Source organism: Octopus sinensis, linkage group LG5 (genome assembly GCF_006345805.1).
Source record: "Octopus sinensis linkage group LG5, ASM634580v1, whole genome shotgun sequence".
NCBI classification, from domain to species: Eukaryota; Metazoa; Mollusca; class Cephalopoda; order Octopoda; family Octopodidae; genus Octopus; species Octopus sinensis.
The window spans coordinates 39,158,623-39,186,418 of record NC_043001.1 but is presented as its reverse complement, the minus strand read 5'-3'; the positions used below and the strand labels follow the sequence as shown (position 1 = coordinate 39,186,418).

The window sequence follows — 27,796 nt, the reverse complement described above, 5'->3', positions numbered from 1 at the left end:
GTATTCGTTATTTGTTATATGAACAAATGTATTCCAGGAGAAAAATATTTTTAAAAATAAGAATGATCTATTAGGTGCAGGCATGGCTGTGTGGTAAGAAATTTGCTTCCCAACCACATGGTTCTGGGTTCAGTCACGCTGCATCGCACTTGGTCAGGTGCTTTCTACTACAGCCTTGGTCCGACAAAAGCCTTGTGAGTGGATTTCATAGATGGAAACAAACGCATTTGTATGTGCCTTTGCTTTGTGTGTGTATGTGTGTTCGTCTTCACCACTGATTGACAACTGGTGTTGCTTTGTTTACATTACCATAACTTAGCAATTCAGCAAAAGTAACTGATAGAATAAGTACCAGGCTTTAAAAGAAAAATTTAAGTACTGGGGTCAATTTCTTCAAATAAATCCTTCAAAGTAGTACCTCAGTAAGACCCCAGCCCAATGACTGAAACAAGCAAAAGCTAAATGATAAGAGGTATTTACATAATACTAATGATGATTACTAACATAAGCACAATATCAATTTAATTAGCATGCCTAATTATCGAAGGAAAAGTATAGAGGAGATAGAAATCTGATCAGTTATAAAGAATAGGTTAGAACATAAGGTGATCAACCAGAAAATATTCTGCCCTCTGATTATAGTGCGGCACATGTAGGTGTTAAGCTATGTATGTAGGAATTGTATGTATGTATGTATGTATGTATGTATGTATGTATGTATGTATGTATGTATGTATGTATGTATGTGTATGTATGTATGTATGTGTATGTATGTATGTATGTATGTATGTATGTATGTATATACATATGTGTGTGTATGTATGTATGTATGCATATGTATGTATATATGTATGTTTGTGTGCGTATGTATGTATGTGTATCTCAAGGATGAATAATGGGAGGTCTCTGGGTATGGATGGCATACATGCGAAGTTGCTGCAGCATGGTGGTGAGAAACTTCTGCAACAGCTTCACTCATTGTTGGTAGGATATGGGCTAGTGAATCTGTACTCGAGGACTGGAGAGATACAGTAATAGTGGTCTTATATTAGGGAAAGGGCAACAGGAATGATTGTGGTAACTATAGGGGAATATCGTTACTTTCTGTCATAGGAAAGGTTTTATGCAGGGTACTTCTAGATCATCTGCTGAAACATGTTGCAGATTCTGTTTTTCTGGAAAGTCAATCATGCTTTCATGTGGCACACGGCACTGCTGCTGTGATCTTCTCAGCTAGGTAGCTTCAGGAGAAGTGTGTGGAACAGAGTCTGGATTTATATCAGGTTTTTGTCGATCTGACAAAAGCCATTGATACCATTAATAGAAATGCACTGTGGAAAGTCCTCCAAAAACTTGGTTGTCCTGAAAAGTTCCTTGCTTTGGTTAGGTCTTTTCATGAAGGCATGAAGGGTAGGGTTAATGTTCGAGATAAAATATCAGAACCCATCTCAATACAAAATGGAGTGAAACAGGGGGATATTCTGGCACTGACCCTATTTGCCATATATTTTGTGATGGTTTTCTGTATTGCATTCAGAAATTGCAGATATGGTGTTTACATCCATTATCATACCTTTGGCAGCATATTTAGTATCAGGGGCTTTGCTACAAAAACAAAGGTATTTACCTTTATCATTAGAGACCTTTTGTATGCAAATGATTGTGATTTAGTAGCACACACAGAGATTGGTATGCAACACATTTTGAATGCATTCTCTGATGTTTGCACTGCCTTAGGATTGACAATCAGTCTCAAGAAAACTGTTGAAATGTACTAACCCGCCCCTGGTAAGCAGTATAGTGAACCAAATATCTATGTGTATGGTAAACGACTTGTAGTTGATCAGTTTGTCTACCTGGCAAGTACTGTTAATAGATATAGCAATTTGGATAATGAAATTCCATACAGAATTAGGAAAGCAAGTGACGCTTTCAAAAGGCTAAAAAGGCACCTCTGGAATCAGTGAGACATATGCAGGAAGACAAAGATAAAGGTGTACAATACGTATGTGCTCTCTTCTATTTTTTATGCCTGTAAGACCTGTGTCACATATCGATACCACCTTAATCAACTGGAATGTTTCCATCAGATATATCTCAGATGGATCTATGGCATTAAGTAGGAGGACTGCATCAGTGATCTTGAGATATTGGAAAGCTTGCAGTGTGTAAGAATAGCAGCTCTTGTGTTGAAGCAAAGTCTCAGATGGAATGGTCATCTGGTCAGGATGAAAGATTCAAGGATGCCAAAACGACTCTTTTATGGAGAGTTAGCTAAAGGAGAACAACCTCCACATAAATGAAAATAAAAGGGTATAAAGACTTGCTGAAGGCTTCCTTGAGAGATGCTTGCATCTCTCCTGACACATGGGAGGGCATAGCTATTAACCATAGTAGGTGGAGAAGGGTTGTGCATGAGGGGACAGCTACTTTTGAGAAATCTTGAGTTGGGCATTAGAAAGCGAGGAGGGATGTCAGGAAGAGCATTGCAGTGGCACTGCCAGACAGTAAAGGTCTTCTTATGATGTTGAAATGCACTGTCTGTGAAAGACTCTGCCTCAGTAACGCTGAAGTCAAGAGTCATCTTCGTAGTCATAAAGCAAGACCAATAATTGACTACCAGGCCACTGGTGGTGGTGCTACACACCATACTAATCATATGTGGAAGGGAGTGTGATTCGGTGGAAGGACTTAAAAGACACGCAAAGGTACATGAAGCCCAATTATAACTATAGCCAGCTATTGCCAATAAAGGTTTTAGCTACCAATTCTGTACAAGACATTGTAGATCTTTAGTTGGGCTGAAAAGTCACATTTGATCACAGCACCATTAACAACTAAGCCTCGTGCAATGGCCATACTTGATTATGAGGAGGCAGCCATCATGTGTGTATGTATGTATGTCTTTATGTATGTATGCATACCTATATGTATAATATCTTTACCTGTATGTATATAAGCATGTACGTATATGTATGTGCACGTATTACTTGGTAAACTTCTTGATTGTTTTACATATTTTGAGAGGGCTTTTGATTACTTGTAATCTCTTGATTAGGTGTGTTCTTTCTGACTTTATGTGCTTCCAAAACCCTTGATAGAAGTATAGAACCATATTCTGGATTGATTAAAAGCAGATTTCTCATCCATTCAATTCAGATGTGTTTTTTTTACTCATCTTTAATATTATGTTAACAGCAATAGCAAATGTGACTGGAGTCTGGTGCAGTCCTTCAGATTACTAACCCTGGTCAAAACATCCAACTCATGCCAGCACAGACAACAGATGTTTAAATGATGATGATAATGATGATGAACTACTGAGTGACTGATTACAAGTGTGTAGATCATTAAATCTGGTCTGTTAAGTTTACATTTTGCTAGTCTATAAGAACATTCCATCAGTACTCTTCCATATTTTGTTGGATTATATTCTCCATATCTCAGTAGCTTCTTGTATTAGTATCCTCAGGATTATTATTTCTATGGAAGTTTTTTCTAATGATTTGGGTGGTCTATATCCCTTTTGTGAATTTTATTCCTCAAGCAGTTGTTATTTCTGGTTCTAGCATTGCAAAAGCATATCCTTTAAAGTAAGAGTTAATATCTTGTTGTTAATAACTCTGGTTATCAGTGCTGGTGTTACTTTGAAGATTTCTTTGAACATAGCTGCGTATGGCTTTTTTTGTGGTGTGTATACAGCTTCTCTTCACATGATTTGTTGAAGTAGAGTTTTTCAACTTCTCTGGGTGTGTATCCCTGATCATAAGTCAGGGAATACTTTCTAAAAAGCTCCTTTCAAACTCTTATGATGTTATCTGCCTCGTATATGTAGCCACGGTTCATAACTAAATTTCAACATCTGGTGGTTAGTAGAAGCTGTTGAAGGTATATGATGTGATATTCAAATGCTGCTTAAATTGATTCTAAGCATCTGCAGCTTTAATTTTATTTTAAGTAAAAGCAGTCTATGTCAGTTTTTCTATAAATTAGCAATTTGGTGACTTTAACATCAATAATTGATATCTTATCTAGCATCTAGTTAAGAAGTCCAAATGTTGATATGAGTATCAGTATGGTTAACATATTAAGGGTAATGGCTACCCTGTTGTACAACAGGACAGACAAAATACAATTCCTCCAGATTTCATGCTTTGCCTCCCAATACTGAACAGGGCAGAGCATTTCAGCCATCATCTAAGGGGCACTGGAAGACATTGAAAACCCTCTGGACTGGGTATGCATGGGTGAAAAAGTTACCCTCCGAGTTCAAGCGGAGGATAAAAAGGTTATTTGCTTCGAATGTGGAAAAAAAGGTCACATTCGAAGCAATTGTGAAATAAAAAAGAAGAGTTGGAAAAGAAGAAAAAAAGATAAAAAACTGTTACAGACACCAGTCCCCACAACTATTCAAAACATCCCCAAACCCACACATACACTAGCCCACACAAAAACAAATGCTCCCACTCTCCCTGTTGTGGTGCCACTTTCAAACAAAGTAATGAAAAGACCCAACCCCAGCATACACAAACCTCCACATTAATAAAAATCCCCACCAACCTGATTTCTGAGGCACCTTGTGTTTCAAACACAACATCCCCAGACGACACCATGGAGATGTCCAAAGGGGAATTCACAACAATTCGCAAACATTTACATGCACCTTCCCCACCCACATCCCCATGGGAAAAAAGAAAAGACCCCACTCCATCGCCCCAGAAAAAAACACACAAAAGAATGAAGAAACAATTTTAATTGAATATGACTCTAAAGACAATTATTTGGAAGGACAAATTCCACAACACATTACGGTGAAACTTTTGAATCTAAATGACACACATATGAATCATGCCTGGATGGGGGAAAACCTATTCAGGCAGATGAAGGATAGGCATCTGAGAGGCATCAGGAGGGTCAAAGACCCGCCTGAATGTCTAGAGAAGGACAGAAAAGAGGAGGCTGACTCACGTTTGGTGAGATCGGCCCCAGCATCTCAGATCACATGATATACATGTGATGGTTGCTACAAAGACTAAGCTGGACAGTTTGCAAACCTTCTTGCCCCTCCTGAATGGCTATGAAAAAATTATGTCTCCTAGCCAGACTGGAAGTCTAGGGGATGTAGTAGTACTTGACTGAAAAGGCTTGACTCTGCAGACAAGTACAGTCTATGTGGATTCTGAAGGTGGGCTGGTCGTCCTTGATATGAGGTACAGTGGTAGATCCTTCAGGTTGATCGGAATCTATGCACCCTGTGCTAGAGGATTGCAAACTGATTTTTATTGATGCCTAGAGATCTTTCTCGTAACATCAAAGACATTAATGGTGTTAGGTGACAATAATGCTCTCGTTGATGCACACATTGACAGTGTTGGCTCAATTGATAGGAAAATGAACTCACGTCTCATAGATTTGCTTAAGTGATTTCAGCTAGCAGATTGTTACAGAGTGAACCAGGATGAATGGCGACGGAAAGATCAAGTCTTACTTAGATAGGATAGTGACAAGAGCTAGAGATAAGGCTAGCTTTAGTTGTCCACATCTTGTTCAAGTATCCTACATGGTTAAGTGTAGGCTGAACATAGATAGTGCAGTTAAGAGAGGATCCGGTTACTGGAAGCTGAACAAGTCTATTTTGACTTGTGAGGTATGCCGTAGTCAGATTAAGGAATTAGTATAGAGAGCGTTAACTGGCTCTGTGGTTAATAACCAGAGGTGGTTTGCCCTCAAAAGAGACATTCGTTTCAAGTCTGTTAAGTTTAGCCATCTGCTAAGACTAGACAAGGCTAGAATAGAAGGGAAACTAGTTAAGGACTTAGAGGAGGCATTGAGGTTGGGCTCTGCATCCCACATTTTGGCAGCAAGAACGGCCTTAGACTGTCACCTCAAAGCCAAACATGAGGGATGTAGAGTCTGGGCTAAAGTGCAAGCATTGGTCTGTGAGGGAATTAATGTTGCCAGATGGGCCCGTACAGTAGAAACCCAGTGTGGCAATGATGCCACAATTAGGTCTCAGACTGATGATAGTGGGAGTCCAGTTGAAGGACAGGACGAGATGTGTGAGGCACTTTACGAACACTTTGCTGAGTTGTTCGGGATGAGTGGGAGGCTGGATCATGGTGAGGCCCTTAGGGACTTCCTATATGGTGGCCTGTGTCTCTCGGTGTGAGAGGTTGAGTGCTGTGAAGGGTCAATCACAACCGAGGAGGTGATTGAGGTGCTGCAAGGTGATCCCGGGCAGGTTGATCCATGACAATCTCCATCGTCTATATTACACCTTAGAGAGGGTAGAGAATCTTTCTGGCACAGGAGGGGCACTGGTACATTTAGATCAGTCTAAAGCATTTGATAGGGTTGACCATCAGTACTTGGCAGTAGTCGTTGGAAAGGCTGGCCTAGGCCCAACCTGCCATGGTTGGATTGCTGCTTTGTACAGCGACATTGAGTCTGCAGTCAAAGTAAATGGATTCTTCTCGAAACCATTCAGGATCGAATTCTCAGTGCGTCAGGGGTATCCCCTGTCTCCGCTTTTGTATGTACTGGCTCTTGAGTCATTGCTGCAGAAGTTGGAAGCACTAGGAAGCACACCAAATGATCTGTGGTGTGGAGGTGGAGCTACAGTGTATGTGGATTACATCTCCATCACCGTGGTGGATGAGAGCCAGCTTCCAGTGGTGGAAGAGGCCATCAAAAGTTATGAGGTGGTGGCAGAAACAAAGGTTAACAAGGACAAGTCAGTCGGTTTGCAACTCGGCACCTGGAGAGGCAAGCCGATGACGTCCAATAATGTTGTAGGGCATTGGACAGAAGGTCCTGTTAAGCTGCTTGGCGTCTGGTTTGGACCAGATCTCCAGATAGAGAAAAATTGGAGTGAGGTAGCCAGTAAGGTGACTGCTCTAACCCAGACTTGGTCTGGGCGGGTGTTATCCTTGCTAGGGGAGGTGGAGTAGGTGCAGATGTTTATAGCATCTGTTATCACCTACCGTCTGACCATGGTGCCTTGCCCTGATTTGTGGCTGAACAAGTTGGAGAGAATCTTTTTCTGCTTTTTGTGGAAAGGAGGAAAGCCTATTGTGAAGTGCTCTGTCTGCTGCCAGAAGCCACTGAAGGGTGAGCTAGGGATGCCTTGGCTGAGGATGAAAAATTTGTGTTACAGCTGAGGCACCTCTGGATTTACCTGGATGGAGAACAGGTGTAGTAACCGCACATCTGGTTCTACCTTCCGAGGTTAACGTCCTTAACGAACATTGGTACATGGATCAAGCAGAGACCTAAACTAGGGAAATGGCATTTGGAGTGCCATAAGGCACTTCAGCTACTCTCTCGGGCGGGCAATGCCGGCAGCAGAAGTTCCACCACAGATTTTTATAGTGGGTTAGTGGGATTCATGTCTGAAGACGCCTAGGGGAAGACGCTGGGCTATAATGAAAATCAGTTGATCAACCTGTTCAGGAGAACATTCGGGACAGGGTATCTGGATAATTACCAGAAATCCCTGTCTTGGCAGTGCTTCCATGTGGTGTTACCGGTTCGTGATAAGCTTTCAAGGCACGGAAGTGCCACCTCACCATCATGTCCAAGGTGTGGGCAGGACAGGGAAACCATCTTACATGCATTCGTGGGATGTCAACAATTATCGGGATTGATAGCTTTCACAGAACAACTGTTGTCATCGATGGGAAGAGTACAACTATCAGCTGAGTCCATCATCAAGATTGTGCTGCTTTCTTCTCTTAGCGGGGAAAGGAAGGCCTGTTTTTACAGTGTGGTAGCCATTTTAAAAGAAACGGTATGGAAGACACATGTGAAAGGGATTGTGATGGGTACTTTTGTATCTGACTAAGGGTTGGTCAAATTTTTTAGTTACCACCTCAGCAGCAAGATCAGGCTGGGGGAAGCGGTACCTGTCACATGAGAAATTCAAGATGAGATGGAAGCCTGTGGTAAGAAAGCTGGGAGTGATTGGCACCAAGTATGTGGAGATCTGGAAGAAAAGCAAAGGCCCTACCCTGATGTCAGATGCCTTTCCTTCGGTGTCACATTGCATAACGCAATGTATTTTATATTATTTTATTTTTAATTATTTGCCTTTTTCATATTTTTAATCAATTCATAACAACGCTTTAAGCTACTTCACTATTCTATGTTTGTCTGTCCTTGTTTGTCCCCTTTGTATTATGCCTACATGGCAAAGTTATTGAAATAAAGTAGCTTCCTTACCAACCACATGGTTTCTGGTTCAGTCCCACTGAGTGGCACCTTGGGCAAGTGTCTTCTATTATAGCCTTAGGCCGACCAAAGCTTTGTGAGTGGATTTTGTAGATGGAAACTGAAAGAAGCCCATCGTATATATGTATATGTATATATATGTGTGTTTGTGTGTCTGTGTTTGTCTCCACCAACATTGCTTGACAACCGATGCTGGTGTGTTTACGTTGCTGTAACTTAGCAGTTCAGCAAAAGAGACCGATAGAATAAGTACTGGGCTTACAAAAGAATAAATCCTGAGGTTGATTTGCTCATCTAAAGGTGGTGCTCCAGCATGGCCACAGTCAAATGACTGAAACAAGTAAAAGAGTAAAAAGAGTAAAAGACACATAAATACATACATAGAGCTGCAACTGCATGTATGTATGTGCAAAGTCAATATGCAATATGCTACAAAGTGCAAATCTGTTGAGAGAAAAATTGGGTATAAGAGTTATCCGATGTAGTGTGCAAGGAAGAAGACTACACTGGTTTGGTAATGTGATGCACATTGATGTGCTAAATGTAGATGGGATTTACGGAAGAGGGAAACCCAGGAAGATATGGGATGAAGTAATGAAGATCGATTTCATGATATTGAGCCTCATGCAAGAGATGATAAAAACAGAGATAACTGGCGACTTGCTGTGCTCAAGAAGACCTTTTTATCTCAACCAAAAAATGAGATCCTAAAAGCATATTGTACATGCCTATAACCCTACAAGAAATCTTTCTCAATCAAACCTTCTCTACAACTTATCTTTATAACATCAGCCCCTCCATCACTCTTTTAATTATAGCACTATTTACTCAACTACTGTAATTATATGAGAACAAAGCTGCACATATTTCATCCAACTTTTGTTTTTGGCACCACTTCTCTTGTCAACCATCTTTTATTCGCAATATTACCTTTTACCACTATATTTTCCACTGAATGCCCCATTAACCCTAAACAGCTTTGCATATTAATTTTGACTTTTATATACCTCTGTACAGTACTCACCTCTCTCTCCAACTCCACACACTTCACATCATCTCTCTATTTCTCTCCACAACTGACCCTTTAACTATTGCCACTTATCACTTCATCTTCCCTGATCCATTCCTGTTTTCCTTCAATTCTTTCCAAACTGAAATTCACAATTGATTGCTTTTATCCATGTTCACCATCCACTACATTTCACCTCTATCTCCATCTCTAACCATTTGTCCCTCACCTTTCATTCACTTGTGAACTTACTCATCCACCCTTCCTTGTCCCCTGTCCCTTGAAGATATGCTCTGACATCTCATCACCACCATCACCACTTCCTTTCCAGTTGGGGTAGTCATATATCTCCTCCACAGCAAGACACCTGTTCCAGTCCCTCTACCATACTTAAGCCTCTCAACACCTAGCATAGAGCCAGGTCCCTTGATACAGCACCCCAACTCAAGTCAGGAGATATTGTCGTGAGAGTTACTTTGTGGCCTCATTAGTGACAATACTCTTAAAAGAACATCCAGTACACTCTGTAAAGTGACTGGCAATAGGAAGGACACCTATCTGTAGAAACTGTCGTAAAAAGCAGACATTGGCACTCAACACAATCCTCTGGCTTATCAGATTCTGCCAAACAGTTCAACTAATGACAGCATGGAAGACAAACGTAAAATGACGATGATACTGATAATAATGGTGGTGATGATTATGGGGAGGATGATGATGGTGATGATAACGATGGTGAGAATGATGGTGACTTTCAGAACCGTCTGAAGGTAACCCAAGCTCAGAGGAACGATACTTCGCCGGTCTGTTTAATAAATGAGAGCCAACTTTGAGATGCGGAGTTGGGGATAGTGTAAAAGGAATAACTCCTGAAAATGAGAAAGAGGTGGGTGGAGGTGAACAAAAACGAAATTAGAGAGTCAAAAATAACGACAAGAATTAGGGAAACAGAGAAAGAAAACGATAATTACCGCTCTCTCTCTCTCTCATCGGTTGTGTTATTCTTTGCTCCGCAGTGAAAGATTGTTTTTGTGCTGAAAATTGTGAACATTTGCTGTTTTGGTCGTCGAGACCACTTCTTTTCTGCTGTTGCAGCAGAGTTTTGCTGTACTTTCCCCCTTGTTTCAAGGGGGAAGCGACGAAAAACTTGAGTTTTCCACCAATTTCTTCTGAGTCGGAGGAAAACTTTGAAAATTTGTTTGAAGGCATGAAGGCGAATATATGGGAGGAGGAAGGTGAAGGTAAAGAGGCGTCTCACGCGAGCGTTACAAAAGCAGACGACAAGATGTCTAGCGAGGCTACTACACAACAGGAAAAGTCAAAAATAAATTTTGCGAGTGCAGCAACTTGCCCCTGTGATAATATAGTTATTAACAAAGAAGAATTAAAGAAGTATCAAAGTTTATTAAAAAAAGGTGATAATATGAAGTTGATCCCCCCCCCCCCCCCAGTGAATTAATTTACGCGACGGAGAGAAAGACGGTAATATACAAAACATATGTCATGTGTAGTTCATTCTCGATGGGCTGATAGACAACTCAAATAAAGCCATTGTTATTGTTTTAAGTGTTTATTTACTTCACCTGTTACACGAACTGTCAACATTCAGCGTAGTAATACATATATACTTTAGACACAGTTCGTACTGTTTACTAACAAAATAGTGCCAAAAGTGGGGATGTATTCTACACACGTATACCTACGTATACACATAGATATGAATGTGTAACATCCCTTCTTCTTGAAAAAAAATAAAGGGGTCTTTTGGCAATGAAGACAAATATAAGTAGTCTCCCTTACTCTAATGGATTGTCAGTGCGAGGTGGCAATCCTGCAGCAGAAACCATGAGATTATTCTGCCTCTATTTGTAATTTAGCAAAATTAGTTATTTATCTTTTCATTTTCTTTTTTTTTTTCTTTAACGGTATCGAACCGGTGGCAGAATGTTCTTTCTCCATCTGGTGGATCTTGTGCTTCGCACCAGTGTCTGAGGTGTGTTGTTGGGCTGCTGCTGGGTGGTTGGTGCCCGTTGGAGTGATGATTCTGTGGGTGTTGTCACTGATGCAGCAGGTGTTGTACACGTTGTCCTCGACAGCTTTGGTGTTGGGCAGATGTGGGCCCTGTTGCGTCTCAGCTGCCTACCAGATTCCGTTTCTATAATATACGATCTTGGAGTTTCAGCTCTACTGACAACTTGTGCTGGGATCCATGTTTTGGTTATAGGATCTTGAGTATGCACATGTTGTCCTCCAAGTATCTCAGGTAAGTATTGTGCATGTTTGTTGTAATATTTCTGTGATTGTTCTTGAGTGGCTGCTAGCTTTGCCCTTGTCTCTTCCTGGTCAATAGGAGTTGGATCTTAGTTAGCAGGGTGGTTTTGTACTTCCTGCCATTCAGCAATTCTGCTGGGGATTTCATGTCAGCTCTCAGTGGTGTCACTCGTAGGGACAGAAGTGCCAGGTGTGGGTCTTCCTTAGTCTCTTGGCATTTGACTAGTGTTCTCTTCACTGTCTGCACCTGTCTTTCTATAAACCCATGACCTTTGGGGTAGCGTGGAGATGAGGTTGTGATATTGAACCCATACTCATCGGCTAGCTTTTTGAATTCTTGCGATGTGAACTGGGTTCTATTGTCACATATGATCTGCTCTGGTATTGCTTGCTCTGCTAGAAGTCCTCGAGCCACTGTAGTGATTGTTTTGGCTCTCAGGTCTTTCACTTTTCTCACAAATGGAAATTTGGAGTAGTAGCAGATCATAATCAAATACCATTCTTGGCTCTCTGAGAACAGATCTACTCCAATAGCTTGCCATGGCCTTCTTAGGATGTCACTGGGTATCATTTCCTCCTTTTGTTGTGAGTTTCTGTACTTTTGACAAATGTGGCTTGTAGAAACTATCTTTTCAATGTCTTTGTACATGCCTACCCAATATACAGCTAATTTGGCTCAGAGCTTGCATTTTTTCCATTCCTAGATGCTCTTGGTGGATCTTGTCAAGAATCTCTTTTTGCATTGACTTGGGTATACTTATTCGGGGTCCAGTCATCAGGATTCCATTCTCCACTGATATATCATCATGGATGGCCCAATATTCACGAATGAGGGGCTGCACCTGATGTCTCTTTTCTGGCCACCGCTGAATCACCATCTGAATAAGGAGCTGAAGTTCTTCCTCTCTGCTGGTCTCCTCTTTTATTTGTGCTAGCTTTGCGTTTGTTACATTTACCATGTGGTGGACCTTTGTGATTAGTCATTCCATCTCCTGTTTATCATGTGAGGATAGTCTGAAAAGAGCATCTGCCAATATCAGGTCTTTTCCTGGCTTGTACCTATGAAATGGTATATATTGAAATGTCTGCCATACAGGTATGTATGGAACTTTTCACATCCATATACTACTACCAGGAGTTCCCTTTCAATATTTGCGTACCTTGTCTCTATGGGTGAGAGAGATTTCGAGGCATATGCAATGGGTTTACCTTCCAGTATCAGTGCTGCGCCAACTCCTCTCATAGAAGCATCGACTTGGAGTGTTACTGGTTTGCGTCTGTCATAGTATTGCAGAGTTGTCTCCTTACTGATGAGTTTTTTGATTGCTTTGAAATCCTGTGTGTGTGAAGCACACCAATCAAACTCTGTCTTCTTTGTTTAGTTCTTGGAGATTTGCAGTGTGATCGGCCAGCTTGGGTATGAAGGCTCCCATGTAGTGGATGAGTCCCAGGAAGCTCCTGAGTTCCTTCTTGTCTTTGGGTTCTTTGATGTCTCTGATGGCCTTCACTTTAGCGGGGTCTAGTTTAACTCCCTCTGCAGAGTATATAATTCCAAAGAATTTGCACTCCTTTGCTTTTATCACACACTTATCTGCATTGAGTTTGATGCCTGCTTGTCGGGTTTTCTCCATGGCTTCATGTAAATTGAAGTCATGTGTGGTCTCATCCTTGCCATGTACTTGGATGTCATCTGCTATGCCAATTGCTCCCTTGCTGCTTTGGTAGGTCTCATCTATTTGGCACTGGAAAACATCTTGGCTCACCTTCAAACCAAATGAGAGTCAGTTGAATCGGTATCTGCCAAAAGGTGTGTTGAATGTAGTGAGCATGGATGATTCTTTGTCTATCTTTAAATTCCATTACCCATTACTGGCATCCAGTTTGCTGAATAACTTGGATCCAGCCAATAATGGTGTGATTTGTTGAAGGGTTGGAATTGGATGGTACTCTCTTTTTAATACCTTGTTCAGGACCCTTGGGTCAAGGCATATCCGTAGGGTACCATTGGGTTTTTCCTTGATTACAATTGAATTCACCCAGTCTGTTCGCCGTGTCACTTTGGTTATTATTTCTTTTTTTTTTCCATTCTGTCCAACTCTGCCTTCAGCATCTCTTTTACTTCTAGAGGGACGCGGCGAGGTGGGTGAACAATTGGTTTGATATTGGGGTCGACTGTTATATGGTATCGACATTTCACAAAGCACCCAACTGTATCGTCAAAGCATTCAGGGTACATGCTTATTAGTTCTTCTTTGTTTGTGATTGGTGGTCGTTCTTTGATAGGCATATCTCTGTCAATCCTGCTCGGAGCTGCCTTCACTTCACCATTGATTGACACAATATTTAGCTTTTTGCAGGTATTGAGTCTAAGAATTGCTGGTCCTTCTGTTTTTGTGACATAAAAAGAACACTTGATTATTTTTCCTTTGTGTGTCCCTGTGATTGTTGTTTTGCCCAGTTGTGGAATTCTGGTGCCTCCATACGCAGTGAGGATTACATCACTTGGTGTGAGGATTCCATATTTGACTTTATCCTCTTGTGTCGTATGTTCTGGGAACATCTTTTTATACAGGTTGACAGGCAAGATATCACTCTGGGCTCCAGTGTCAATCTTTAGCCTTAAGTCAATGTTCATTCGTTTCTTGCCAGACTACTTTCGTATTCGTATTGTTGTGTATGCCTCATTTTTTTTTCTGGTCGTCATTTCCCATCTCATGCACATTTATTGTGCCGACTGCCAAGAATTCCTCCTCTGATGTGTTTTGTTCTGGTTGTTGGGCATGTAATCACTTACCGCCTGACCGTCGTGCCTTGCCCCAATTCGTGGCCGAACAAGCTGGAACGCATGCTCTTTCGCTTTTTGTGGAGGGACTGCAGACCTCTTGTAAGGCGCTCTATTCGCTGCCAAAAGTTGTTGAAGGGTGGGTTAAGGATGCCGTGGCTAAAAATGCGCTCAGGCTTAGGCACCTCTGGCTTTACCTGTTCGGTGAGCAGGTGTGGTCTCCGTTCAAGCTGTTATTTCCACAGTTCACATCATTTACCAAACTGAACCAATGGATCAAGTGTAGACCGAGGTTGGGCGTGAGGCATGTAGAGTGCCATCAGGCACTCGTGCTTCTCTCCCAGTCGGGCAACACCGGTGGCGGGGTTACTACCTCGTTCTTCTATAGAGGGTTAGTAGAGTTTAAGTGTGACGACGTCCTGGGAGAAACCCTGGGCCTCGACGAAAATCAGCTTGCCAGCCTGTTCCAAAGAACATTCGGTCCGGGGCCTAAGGATAATTACCAAAAGTCCCTGGCCTGGCAATGTTACAGAGGAGCTTTACTGGTTCGAGATAAGCTCTTTAGACATGGGTGTGCACCTTCGCCGGTTTGTGCATGATGTGAGAGGGACAGTGAAACTGTCCTGCACGCGATTGTGCAATGCCCCAAGGTGACTGAACTCTGGGCTTATGTCGAACACCTGCTGTCGCATTCGAGATGAGTACAACTGTCGAGCGAATCTGTAATTAAGATAGTTCCGCCGACCTCCCTGAATAGGGAGGAGCGAGCCTGTTTTCTCTCGGTAGTTGCTATGGCGAAAGAAGTAGTATGGAAGTCGAGAGTGAAAGGAATTGCAACAGGCATGTTTATCTCTAGTCTCGAGCTTGTAGTGATGCTGCTGTGTAAGGTTCAGCGCACATGCGCAGAATGGGATTACTTCCGGTTGCCCACCAGAAGTCTTCCCCATGCGCATGTGCGGGAAACTGGCCCCTAAAACGCAGTCCACTCAGTCAGTCTTTCTGGCCCTAGCAGCCCTCGTGAACGGACGTGTACTGGCAGTCTCTGAGGACTTCATACCAACCAAGCAGCGAACCACAACGAATCATTTCGACCAACAAACAAGAATCAGTACTACAGATTCGGCTGTCGGTTTCCCTCCAGAGAACACGTACACCAGTTCTACATTACGATGAGAAATAAACAACATTTTTGCTGTGTTTGTAGACAACCTGACTTGTCTGTTATTTTTAACTAAAATTGAATGTGACAGGATCAGATCGGACACCCCTCCAGTGATACCGAATCCAGACCATGTTACAATTGGTGACCCCGAGAGAAAAAAAAACAAAACAGAAGACGCAGCGAACAGGTTTTGCGAGTTAGCACACTGAACACTCAGTTTCATTTTCATTTTCTTTTCCTTTCAGGACGGCGAAGGTGCGTACAAACAAAAGTTTTATCCATCGCACTCAGTACGCTGAAAAAAACAAAAAAAACACACAACGAAACAAAAAAAAAATTGTCCTCACACATTATTTTTTCTTTTCTGTAGCTTTTGTTTTTCCTTTGTGCACACACACACACCTATTTCTTTACTACCCACGAGGTGCACACACACACACCAGTACACAAAACACGATTTTTGGGGGTTTGTTTTGTCGGTTCCACGTGTTCTCCACTTCTCGTCCTTACCTTCTGCCCCTTTCTGACAGGCGTTTTTTTCGGACAAACATGGCTGCATCAGGTTTGCCTTTATTCACAGGGGATGCGGATCTGTGGTTTGCCCAGGTGGAGTCGCATTTTGCCGCACATGCCGTTCCTCCACAGCAGCAGCTGCATCTGCTCTATTCGAGTTTGCCTTCCCGACTCGCCACATCGGTCAGGGATCTCATAATGAGTCCCCACCCTGACGCCACATACGCATCAGTAAAAGCCGAAATCCTCCGCCGCAACACGCGGTCGGAGGAGAGTCAATTTAATGAGCTGATGGCCGATGAACAGTTGGGGGACAGGACTCCCTCCCAGTTCCTGCGTCACCTAAGGGAGCTGAGCGGAAATGCAGCAGACTCTTGCGGAAGATTTTCTTCTCCAGGTTGCCTGCCCACGTGCAGACAATGTTGGCCACGGCACTGGAATCTGTTTCAGTAGACCAGATTGCCACGATGGCCGATAAGTTATTAGAATTTTCGGGACCATCTCCATCGCGAGGCCTGTACGCATGTACAGAGCTCCTCCGACAGTTTCTCCGACGCAAAGTTCTTTAGCCGAGAGGATCGATGCGCTTACGCAGCGAATCGATGATCTGTGCCGTGCGATCTGGCGCCGACCACGCAGTTGTAGTCGCAGTGGCTCTGTTTCTCGTAGTCGGAGTGACTCTGTTTCTCGTTCCAGCTGGTGCTGTTACCATTCAAAGTATACCGATAGCTATGTAAGCAAGATAAAAATATATTCTGATCTTCTAAACGGGCTTGGTTTAAGTTTTACATCCGTGTTTACACCATATAATGTAAATGGAAAGATCTCATTGTCGTCGGTAAGTAAATATTGTTTAATATTTATCTTAAAGCTTGAATACAAGAAAACATAACTTGCTTTATAATTTCAACTGTCCAACTACAGAAGTTTAAGTTCATATCAACTGTCCAACTACAGAAGTTTAAGTTCATATTCGGTTTTAATTTGGAGGTTTTAAGTCTATTTAAGCGTTCCACAAAAAGCACAGTAGCTTATGTAAATATGCACGCATAAAAGGTGTAGACACACTGTTATCCGATAATATATATATATATATATATATATCTGTATGTATGTATATATATATATCCGTATGTATATATATATATATATAAACATAATATTTACATGTATATGCGTGCATACATATATATTCTCTCTATACATTCATATAACACAGTATATATATATATATATATATATATATATATATATATATATATATATATATATATATGGCGATGTTTCGTTACAAGAACACTACAAACCACGTGTATTTGTTTACATATGATCGTCGATTTCCGTAAAAAACTTTTTACATATGGGGTTGCGGGGAAATGGAATCTTTTGAAGTAATGAAAGCGAAAGAGACAAAGAGAAAGCGATTGTATGAGGAGGGAAGTTCTTTTGAAGTTACCGTGCATGGGAAGAGGTTAATACCTAGATCCGCACCCGGTGGAAAAAATGGAAACTAAAATGTGTAACAGTTGTAAGGCATCGTATATTGACGGAATAAGACGGAAAAAAAGGGCGCTGACGACCGGGGGTGCGGGGGGCTCGGAAAATTCCCAGGATCAACCTGGAAACTAAAATGTGTAACAGTTGTAAGGCATCGTATATTGACGGAATAAGACGGAAAAAAAGGGCGCTGACGAACGGGGGGGGGGCTCGGAAAATTCCCAGGATCAACCGTAGAGGATCCACGCCCAGGTGGCAAAAATGGAAAAAAATATGTGTAACAGGTGTAAAGCATCGTATATTGAAGGAATATGACGAAAAAAAAAGCTCGCTGACAAACGGGGGTGGGTGGGGAGGGGGCTCGGAAAATTCCCAGGATCAACCGTAGAGGATCCACGCCCAGGTGGCAAAAATGGAAAAAAGTATGTGTAAGAGGTGTAAGGCATCGTATATTGAAGGAATATGACGAAAAAAAAGCGCGCTGACAAACGGGCATCGACAATTGGTGACAGACCGACGTTATTAGAATACATCAACCACAACAATACAACTGGTTACCCACAACGTGATTCGAACACAACAACCCTGCCACAATTGCTGAACCCCGAGCCACAGAACTGCAGTCTTCGTTACCTTATCCATTACATTTGGTGAGCTCGACTTCAAAGACTTACTGCTTCAGCATCGCATGAACTCTTGAAAACAATTACAGTCCGTGTCAGTCGCATCAACAAGAATTATAGGACACGAACTTTCACGACGCATAGTTTTCAGTTCCATCGTCACATGCCCAACACAACACGAAAGGAATGAAGTCACCGACTCAATGGACACACACCAATTACATTCCACATGTACTGCAACCCGATGCACAGATCCACGAGGGAAACAGTTGCCATACATAAATGCAACACTTAGGACAGCTACCCAACCAAGAGAACTAACCTTTTCTCACTTTTCAGCATAGACTTTTCACACAGGACATTACCAATCAGATTTTGTCACTTTTCGTTACACATTTTGTACTGTTCGTTCCTTTTGCTGCATAACACAATGTTTACACAAGTATATATGCATGCTTGCACCCAGTTTCTGTGCACATCTATAGACTATTAACTTTTTTTTTCCTTTGCATGCAACTCTTTTCTCATGAGAAGGATATCTCTTCCTCATTTTATAACTCTCCCGTCTTTTTCTTACCATTTCACCATCGTCACATCAACAGACATTACTCTATCAGTCCCTTGCATGATGCCATAATGGTGAAAACAGGACAAGTAGAAAATTAAGGCCGCACAGTAGCAGTCGACAAGGCATATATAACGATTAAATAAAAAAATGTTGTCTATATCTTCGATCACTGTCATTATTCCATTGAGTCAACCTAATTATTTTCTACATAGCAGACCGTTACATAAACAGGCAAAAGTAATCTTTCGTTTTAACTCGAAATAATGTAAACTCTGAATCGGCCATACATACATACGTACACACACACACATACATACACACACACATACATATATACATACACAAACACACACATATGCATACATACATACACACACACATACATGCATACACACGCACTACAAAAACTGAGTAACCAAAATGGTTAATATCTAGATCCGCACCCGGTGGAAAAAATGGAAACTAAAATGTGTAACAGTTGTAAGGCATCGTATATTGACGGAATAAGACGGAAAAAAAGGGCGCTGACGAACGGGGGTGGGGGGGGGGGCTCGGAAAATTCCCAGGGACAACCGTAAAGGATGCACGCCCAGGTGGCAAAAATGGAAAAAAATATGTGTAAGAGGTGTAAGGCATCGTATATTGAAGGAATATGACGAAAAAAAAGCGCGCTGACAAACGGGGGGGGGGGCTCGGAAAATTGCCTACGATTTAAAGAAAAATTTACCATCAATTTTCACCATTTTAAACGCATTGTTGGCATAAGGGAAGTAACTCTCTAAAAATCTCTATATATAAACGGCAGTTTTTCTGTGTGTCTGTCAGGTTGTACCCTCACCCTGACCACGGCTTTCAACCGATTCTGATGAAACTTGACACACACATAGCCCAATGTCATAATTCAAAACTAACGCAGCGAAAATTTTGAAAAGGGGGAACTTTTCAAAATTTTCGCTGCGTTAGTTTTGAATTATGACATTGGGCTATGTGTGTGTCAAGTTTCATCAGAATCGGTTGAAAGCCGTGGTCAGGGTGAGGGTACAACCTGACAGACACAGAAAAACTGCCGTTTATATATAGAGATTTTTAGAGAGTTACTTCCCTTATGCCAACAATGCGTTTAAAATGGTGAAAATTGATGGTAAATTTTTCTTTAAATCGTAGGCAATTTTCCGAGCCCCATCCCCCCCCCGTTTGTCAGCGCGCTTTTTTTTCGTCATATTCCTTCAATATACGATGCCTTACACCTCTTACACATATTTTTTTCCATTTTTGCCACCTGGGCGTGGCTCCTCTACGGTTGATCCTGGGAATTTTCCGAGCCCCCTCCCCACCCACCCCCGTTTGTCAGCGAGCTTTTTTTTCGTCATATTCCTTCAATATACGATGCTTTACACCTGTTACACATATTTTTTTCCATTTTTGCCACCTGGGCGTGCATCCTTTACGGTTGTCCCTGGGAATTTTCCGAGCCCCCCCCACCCCCGTTCGTCAGCGCCCTTTTTTTCCGTCTTATTCCGTCAATATACGATGCCTTACAACTGTTACACATTTTAGTTTCCATTTTTTCCACCGGGTGCGGATCTAGATATTAACCATTTTGGTTACTCAGTTTTTGTAGTGCGTGTGTATGCATGTATGTGTGTGTGTATGTATGTATGCATATGTGTGTGTGTGTGTATGTATATATGTATGTGTGTGTGTATGTATGTGTGTGTGTGTACGTATGTATGTATGGCCGATTCAGCGTTTACATTATTTCGAGTTAAAACGAAAGATTACTTTTGCCTGTTTATGTAACGGTCTGCTATGTAGAAAATAATTAGGTTGACTCAATGGAATAATGACAGTGATCGAAGATATAGACAACATTTTTTTATTTAATCGTTATATATGCCTTGTCGACTGCTACTGTGCGGCCTTAATTTTCTACTTGTCCTGTTTTCACCATTATGGCATCATGCAAGGGACTGATAGAGTAATGTCTGTTGATGTGACGATGGTGAAATGGTAAGAAAAAGACGGGAGAGTTATAAAATGAGGAAGAGATATCCTTCTCATGAGAAAAGAGTTGCATGCAAAGGAAAAAAAAAAGTTAATAGTCTATAGATGTGCACAGAAACTGGGTGCAAGCATGCATATATACTTGTGTAAACATTGTGTTATGCAGCAAAAGGAACGAACAGTACAAAATGTGTAACGAAAAGTGACAAAATCTGATTGGTAATGTCCTGTGTGAAAAGTCTATGCTGAAAAGTGAGAAAAGGTTAGTTCTCTTGGTTGGGTAGCTGTCCTAAGTGTTGCATTTATGTATGGTAACTGTTTCCCTCGTGGATCTGTGCATCGGGTTGCAGTACATGTGGAATGTAATTGGTGTGTGTCCATTGAGTCGGTGACTTCATTCCTTTCGTGTTGTGTTGGGCATGTGACGATGGAACTGAAAACTATGCGTCGTGAAAGTTCGTGTCCTATAATTCTTGTTGATGCGACTGACACGGACTGTAATTGTTTTCAAGAGTTCATGCGATGCTGAAGCAGTAAGTCTTTGAAGTCGAGCTCACCAAATGTAATGGATAAGGTAACGAAGACTGCAGTTCTGTGGCTCGGGGTTCAGCAATTGTGGCAGGGTTGTTGTGTTCGAATCACGTTGTGGGTAACCAGTTGTATTGTTGTGGTTGATGTATTCTAATAACGTCGGTCTGTCACCAATTGTCGATGCTCGATGCTGACAATAGAGAATGTGAAGGTGGCATTGTCACTTTTTCATTTCGGCCGACTGTAGAAAAAGAGGTATATCACTGTGACACCTATTGTTTTCGTGTGGTGTCTGTGTAGACGCGGAAAAGTTTTAAGCAAATGGAAAACACATCAACTGACTTAGCAAAGCCATGTGATGAGATTAACTCAAAGAACAATGCACTACATAGGTATAAGTAGCTACAGCTCGTTCTAACCATTTCTCTTATTTCTGTAAAATGAATTGTGGATGCAAATTTCAGAGAAGAAACTGGAAATATCAACTGTGCGTGGTAGCAAATTGTTTCATGTTTGATTTTTAAAAAAAATTTGGTTCAGACTCTCGATGTAATGAATACCAAATTAAAAAGCCATTACAAAAAATAGACAAATAAAAAATCAAAACATTAGACCAAATTTTGCTTGCACGGGTTATTTCCGTGTGTAGAAGACAATTTTGTAAAGGTATTTTAAAATTCCGAAAATCATAAAAGTTACAAGATCCGAAAGGCGCATGGAGAAAAGAAAGAAATGCAAATTACTAAGATACAAAAAGAAGAAATTAATAATAAATATAGAAGTATACAGATTCTCATGAATTTGAGGCTAAATTAAACAACAGAACACATTTTATGAACTTCATAAAACACATTTTTGAAATCATACAGGATAATAGTGTCTAATACATTTTATGAAGCTCATAAAAGTATTACTGCTGTTGTAACGTCGCCAACAAAATTCCTGCAAATATGTTGAAAACAAATTATCGGACGTTCCATGCATTTTCCGATAATTTGATTTCACATGACTCCACATCCCTTCCACGGTGTTTGTGTGGATTGAGGCATCGGTGGGATCCGCAAAGTTGACACTGTGGTTCACAGTCAAATGGTTGGGTAGGCTGTTATACGCTCTCCATGAATCTGTGATAATCTTAGTTCCTGGCAATACATGGCGGGTAATAATAGGCAACAATGTTGCTGCACTTCTGTTCTGCACAGGAACTAAGACACATCTCAGACTCTCACGCTCAACCATACCCAAAACCCAGTGACCTTCTCGATAAGTACCACGATGATATTTCCTGTGCATGAACTTGGATTCATCGATCTCTACAACAACATCTTCTCCTCCAAGTTGCACAGGGTGGTCAAAACACCACATAGCACAAACATCGCGGAAGTAATTGTACCAGTTGACAATTGCCTCTGGTCCAATTCCAACTTCACCCATCACAACACTCTGTTTACATTCAATTATCGCCCAGTAATACATCAACTCGAGGAGACAAGTCAATTCGATACAATCGTAATATACACTATTTGAAAGGTATTTATAGAAAATTTCCTAAACGAAAAATCTATTTTACTGAAAGTTAGGTAGAAGCAAAGCCGACTCGTATAAATTTCCGAAACTGCTCTCCCTACATTCGGAAAAAATTTTTCGCAACAAGTTTCGGTATAATCGAAATCTACACCTTCTGAATTCCAATTGTAAAGCATTTCATTCGAAAAAGTAAGTTATGAGGAAACAAATCGTCAACCAAAGTGATGCGCACGGACTGCAGTTTCTAGGTATTTGCCTGTCTTCGGCGTACGGCAATCACCTGTTTTCGATGAAGGGAGACCGTTTGCAAATCCTTATTTATTGTTTTTCCAGTAACTTTTGTCACTGATTTCTCCCCCCACCCCATTCTCACGCACATTACTTTGGGTGCGAAAGAGTTTTGTTTTTATTTTATGCCGAGTAAAAAGTGTTTTGCTTACAATCCATTTATTTAACAACATAAAAACAAAGAGGTGAGTAATAATTCGTCAGTGAATTACACAATATAAATGGGTACAATTTGCAAGGCTTCCACCACACCCCACTCCGTTTCACGGACCACAAAAAGGGCTTTGAGGCCAGAGTAGTTGATTCCACGCGAAAAAACCGATTTTTTTCTTCATGAAAATCGTGCACGTGTTAATCTACAAATTTAACAACATTTTTTCCATTCATTTCTGTTTATGAAAAATTTATGCGTGCAAAAAACATGCAATAGGTGTACGTACGTGTGTGTCTGTTGCCCATATATATTTATATTATATTATATATATAATATATATATAATATATATATCTAATATAACTAATTTCAATGGATTTTGCCCAATTTGACGTCTATATTACTTAGTTTGGTTTGAAATAAAGAACTTGATTAGCTTAATAATCGTAACTTAATCCCGGGCAAGGTTGGGTTATACTGCTAGTATATATATATATATGTATATATGAAGTGTTTACATCCGCCTAGAAGTTATAATTCGTGTTTGTGCACGGCGCATGCATGTATGTACATTAGAGATATTGTGCTACGATGCGTATATTGTCTTCAGACGGATGTATGTGATACACATACAGACGTATATCCGTCTCAAGTCTGTATATGCATACATTAGCTCAGAGACACATCCAGTAACCAGGAACTAAATTTGCTTGGGGTGTGCAAAGCAAGGTCCAAACATTTCTACGAACAAGATAGACTTTTTCATTCTTAATACCAAAACAGAAGTATAATAATAATAATAATTTTTTATTATGAGGTTCGACTGAACAGGACCTGAGTGCTAGAGCATTCTTCTGATGAAACATGGCCTTGTTACACATTCATATCTATGTGTATACATAGGTGTGCATCCCCACTATTGGCACTGGGCGGATGCGCACAATGTGTATCACTCCGCTGTATAGTGATAGTTTGTAAACAGGTTAAGCAAAATAAACACGTAAAACAATAACAATGCCTTCAGTGAGTTGTCTATCAGCCCATCATGAACGAAAGAATGCAGAACATTGTGGCAGCGGTAAATAATTTATCGGAAACTGCCTTTACAACAATACAGGAACACAACAAACCTGAAATTTAACAAACTGAATATCGCTTCGTCTTCGGACACACACACGAGGATCCAAAATGGTGGCCCCCGTCACCCTACAGATGAATCTACATCCGACCCTGAACTGGGACGCCGATGATATCGTGGAAGTATTCAAGAAATTCAAACAGAAAAACTCAACTGGCTTTCAAAAGTTTCCTGAAAGGTACAACTGGCGATGAAAAGGTAAACTACATCCTTTTATGGACGGGATAGAGGGCTTAGACCTATTCAATAGCTGGAATATGTCAGAATCGGATTGCAATAACCCAGACACACTTTTAGAGAAATTTTAAAGGCACCTAGAGCCCAGATCAAACCATAGACTTCATAGATACGAATTCCAGGACCTGAAACAAGACCCACAAAAAACGATTGACAACTTTCTGTCCAGACTAAAGAATGTTGCCGAAAAATGCAAATTCAAAGACGAGGATGAAAGGATTGTTGATCAATTAATATGGGGGTGTGCTCATAAAGAAATCCAGAAATCCCTCATAGGTAAGGACACTCTCCAGTTAATAGAAGCAATGACACTGCAAGAGCATTAGAAGTCACTACCAAACGAATGGCCTCACTTACTTTACAAACAAACTCAATAAGTAGCAGTGTAGATATTGTATCTAGACATAGGACGAAACATACCTGCAAACAGAGAACATGCCAGTACTGTGGTACAGAGCATGAGTTCAATGACCGGAAGAAATGTCCTGCATTTGGTACACAATGTAAAGCATGTGGAAAACCTAACCACTGGGGAAAAATGTAGACTAACAAAATCTCAGAAATACAAGCCCCAATTTTCAAAGAGTGGCGGAAAGAGAAGATAAAGTGATATACATGCCCAACAACATGAACAAAACACATCAGAGGAGGAATTCTTGGCAGTCGGCACAATAAATGTGCATGAGATGGGAAATGACGACCAGAAAAAAATTAGGTATACACAACAATACGAATACAAAAGAAGTCTGGCAAGAAACGAATAAACATTGACTTAAGGCTAAAGATTGACACTGGAGCCCAGAATGATATCTTGCCTGTCAACCTCTACAAAAAGATGTTCCTAGAATACATGACACGAGAGGACAAAGTCAAAGAAGGAATCCTCACACCAAGTGACGTAATCCTCACTGCATACGGAGGTGCCAAGATTCCACAACTGGGCAAAACAACAATCACAGGGACACACAAAGCAAAAACAATCAAGTGTTCTTTTTATGTCACAAGAACAGAAGGACCAACAATTAATGGACTTAATACCTGTCAAAAGCTTAATATAGTGTCAAGTGAAGGCAGCTCCGAGCAGGATTGACAGAGATATGCCTATCAAAGACCGACCACAAATCACAAATAAAGAAGAACTGATAAGCATGTACCCTGAATGCTTTGACGATACAGTTGGGTGCTTTGTGAAATGTCGATACCATATAACAGTTGATCCCAATATCAAACCAATTGTTCACCCACCTCGCCGCGTTCCTCTACAATTAAAAGAGAAGTTGAAGGCAGAGTTGGACAGAATGGAAAAAAAAGAAATAATCACCAAAGTGACACAACCAACAGACTGGGTGAATTCAATTGTAATCAGAGAAAAACCCAATGGTACCCTACAGATATGCCTTGACCCATGGGACCTGAACATGTCATTAAAAAGAGAGTACCATCCAATTCCAACCCTTCAACAAATCACACCATCATTAGCTGGATCCTAGATATTCAGCAGACTGGATGCCAGTAATGGGTACTGGAATGTAAAGATAGACAAAGAATCATCCATGCTCACTACATTCAACACACCTTTTGGGAGATACTGATTCAACTGACTCCCATTTGGTTTGAAGGTGAGCCAAGATGTTTTCCAGTGCCAAATAGATGAGACCTACCAAGGCAGCAAGGGAGCAATTGGCATAGCAGACGACATCCAAGTGCATGGCAAGGGTGAGATTACACATGACTTCAATTTACATAAAGCCATGGAGAAAACCCGACAAGAAGTTATCAAACTCAATGCAGATAAATGTGTGGAGAATGGAATCCTGATGGCTGTATCCCGAATAATTATACTCAAATCAATGCAAAAAGAGATTCTTGACAAGATCCACCAAGAGCATCTAGGAATGGAAAAATGCAAGCTCCGAGCCAAGTCAGCTGTATATTGGGTAGGCATGTACAAAGACATAGAACAGATAGTCTCTACAAGCCACATTTGTCAAAAGTACAGAAACTCACAACAAAAGGAGGAAATGATACCCAGTGACATCCTAAGAAGGCCATGGCAAGCTATTGGAGTAGATCTGTTCTCAGAGAGCCAAGAATGGTATTTGATTATGATCTGCTACTACTCCAAATTTCCATTTGTGAGAAAAGTGAAAGACCTGAGAGCCAAAACAATCACTACAGTGGCTCGAGGACTTCTAGCAGAGCAAGCAATACCAGAGCAGATCATATGTGACAATAGAACCCAGTTCACATCGCAAGAATTCAAAAAGCTAGCCGATGAGTATGGGTTCAATATCACAACCTCATCTCCACACTACCCCAAAGGTCATGGGTTTATAGAAAGACAGGTGCAGACAGTGAAGAGAACACTAGTCAAATGCCGAGAGACTAAGGAAGACCCACACCTGGCACTTCTGTCCCTACGAGTGACACCACTGAGAGCTGACATGAAATCCCCAGCAGAATTGCTGAATGGCAGGAAGTACAAAACCACCCTGCTAACTAAGATCCAACCTCTTATTGACCAGGAAGAGACAAGGGCAAAGCTAGCAGCCACTCAAGAACAATCACAAAAATATTACAACAAACATGCACAATACTTACCTGAAATACTTGGAGAACAACATGTGCATACTCAAGATCCTATAACCAAAAGATGGGTCCCAGCACAAGTTGTCAGTAGAGCTGAAACACCAAGATCGTATATTATAGAAACGGAATCTGGTAGGCAGCTGAGACGCAACAGGGCCCACATCTGCCCAACACCAAAGCTGTCGAGGACAACGTGTACAACACCTGCTGCATCAGTGACAACACCTACAGAATCATCACCCCAACGGGCACCAACTACTCATCAGCAACCCAACAACACACCTCAGACACCAGTGCGGAGCACAAGATCCACCAGATGGAAATCAAACATTTTACCACCAGTTCGTTATCATTAAAGAGAAAAGAAGTAAAAGAAAATGGTGCCCCAGCATGGCCGTGACCTTCGGGCTAAAACATTTTTAAGGATTTCAGGATTTAACTAATTCTGCTAGATTACAAAGCTGAAAACCACGTGAGTGGGCAGAATAATCTCACGGTTTCTGCTGCAGGATTGTCACCCTTGCATTTACAATCCATTAGAGTAAGGGAGATTACTTATATTTTTTCTTCACTGCCAAAAGACCCCTTTATTTTTTTTCAAGAAGAAGGGATGTTACACATCCATATTTATGTGTAAACGTAGGTATGCGTATGCATGAGTGCATCCCCACTATT

At 41.2% G+C, this 27,796-nt stretch overlaps 2 protein-coding genes across 2 annotated transcripts in view; one reads left to right on the top strand and one right to left on the bottom strand.

The window, feature by feature from the left end:
* Positions 1 to 11,555: 11,555 nt before the first annotated feature.
* LOC115212115 lies at positions 11,556 to 12,158 on the bottom strand. The gene has a single exon (XM_029780955.1). The coding sequence runs from the start codon at positions 12,156 to 12,158 to the stop codon at positions 11,556 to 11,558; it is 603 nt and encodes a 200-aa protein (XP_029636815.1).
* Positions 12,159 to 16,489: 4,331 nt separating this feature from the next.
* LOC115212114 overlaps positions 16,490 to 27,796 on the top strand; it is a 556,559-nt gene continuing 545,252 nt past the window's right edge. Inside the window, exon 1 of the mRNA XM_029780954.2 lies at positions 16,490 to 16,804. Coding sequence (XP_029636814.1) covers positions 16,490 to 16,804 — 315 coding nt within the window. The remainder of the gene's footprint in view (positions 16,805 to 27,796) is intronic.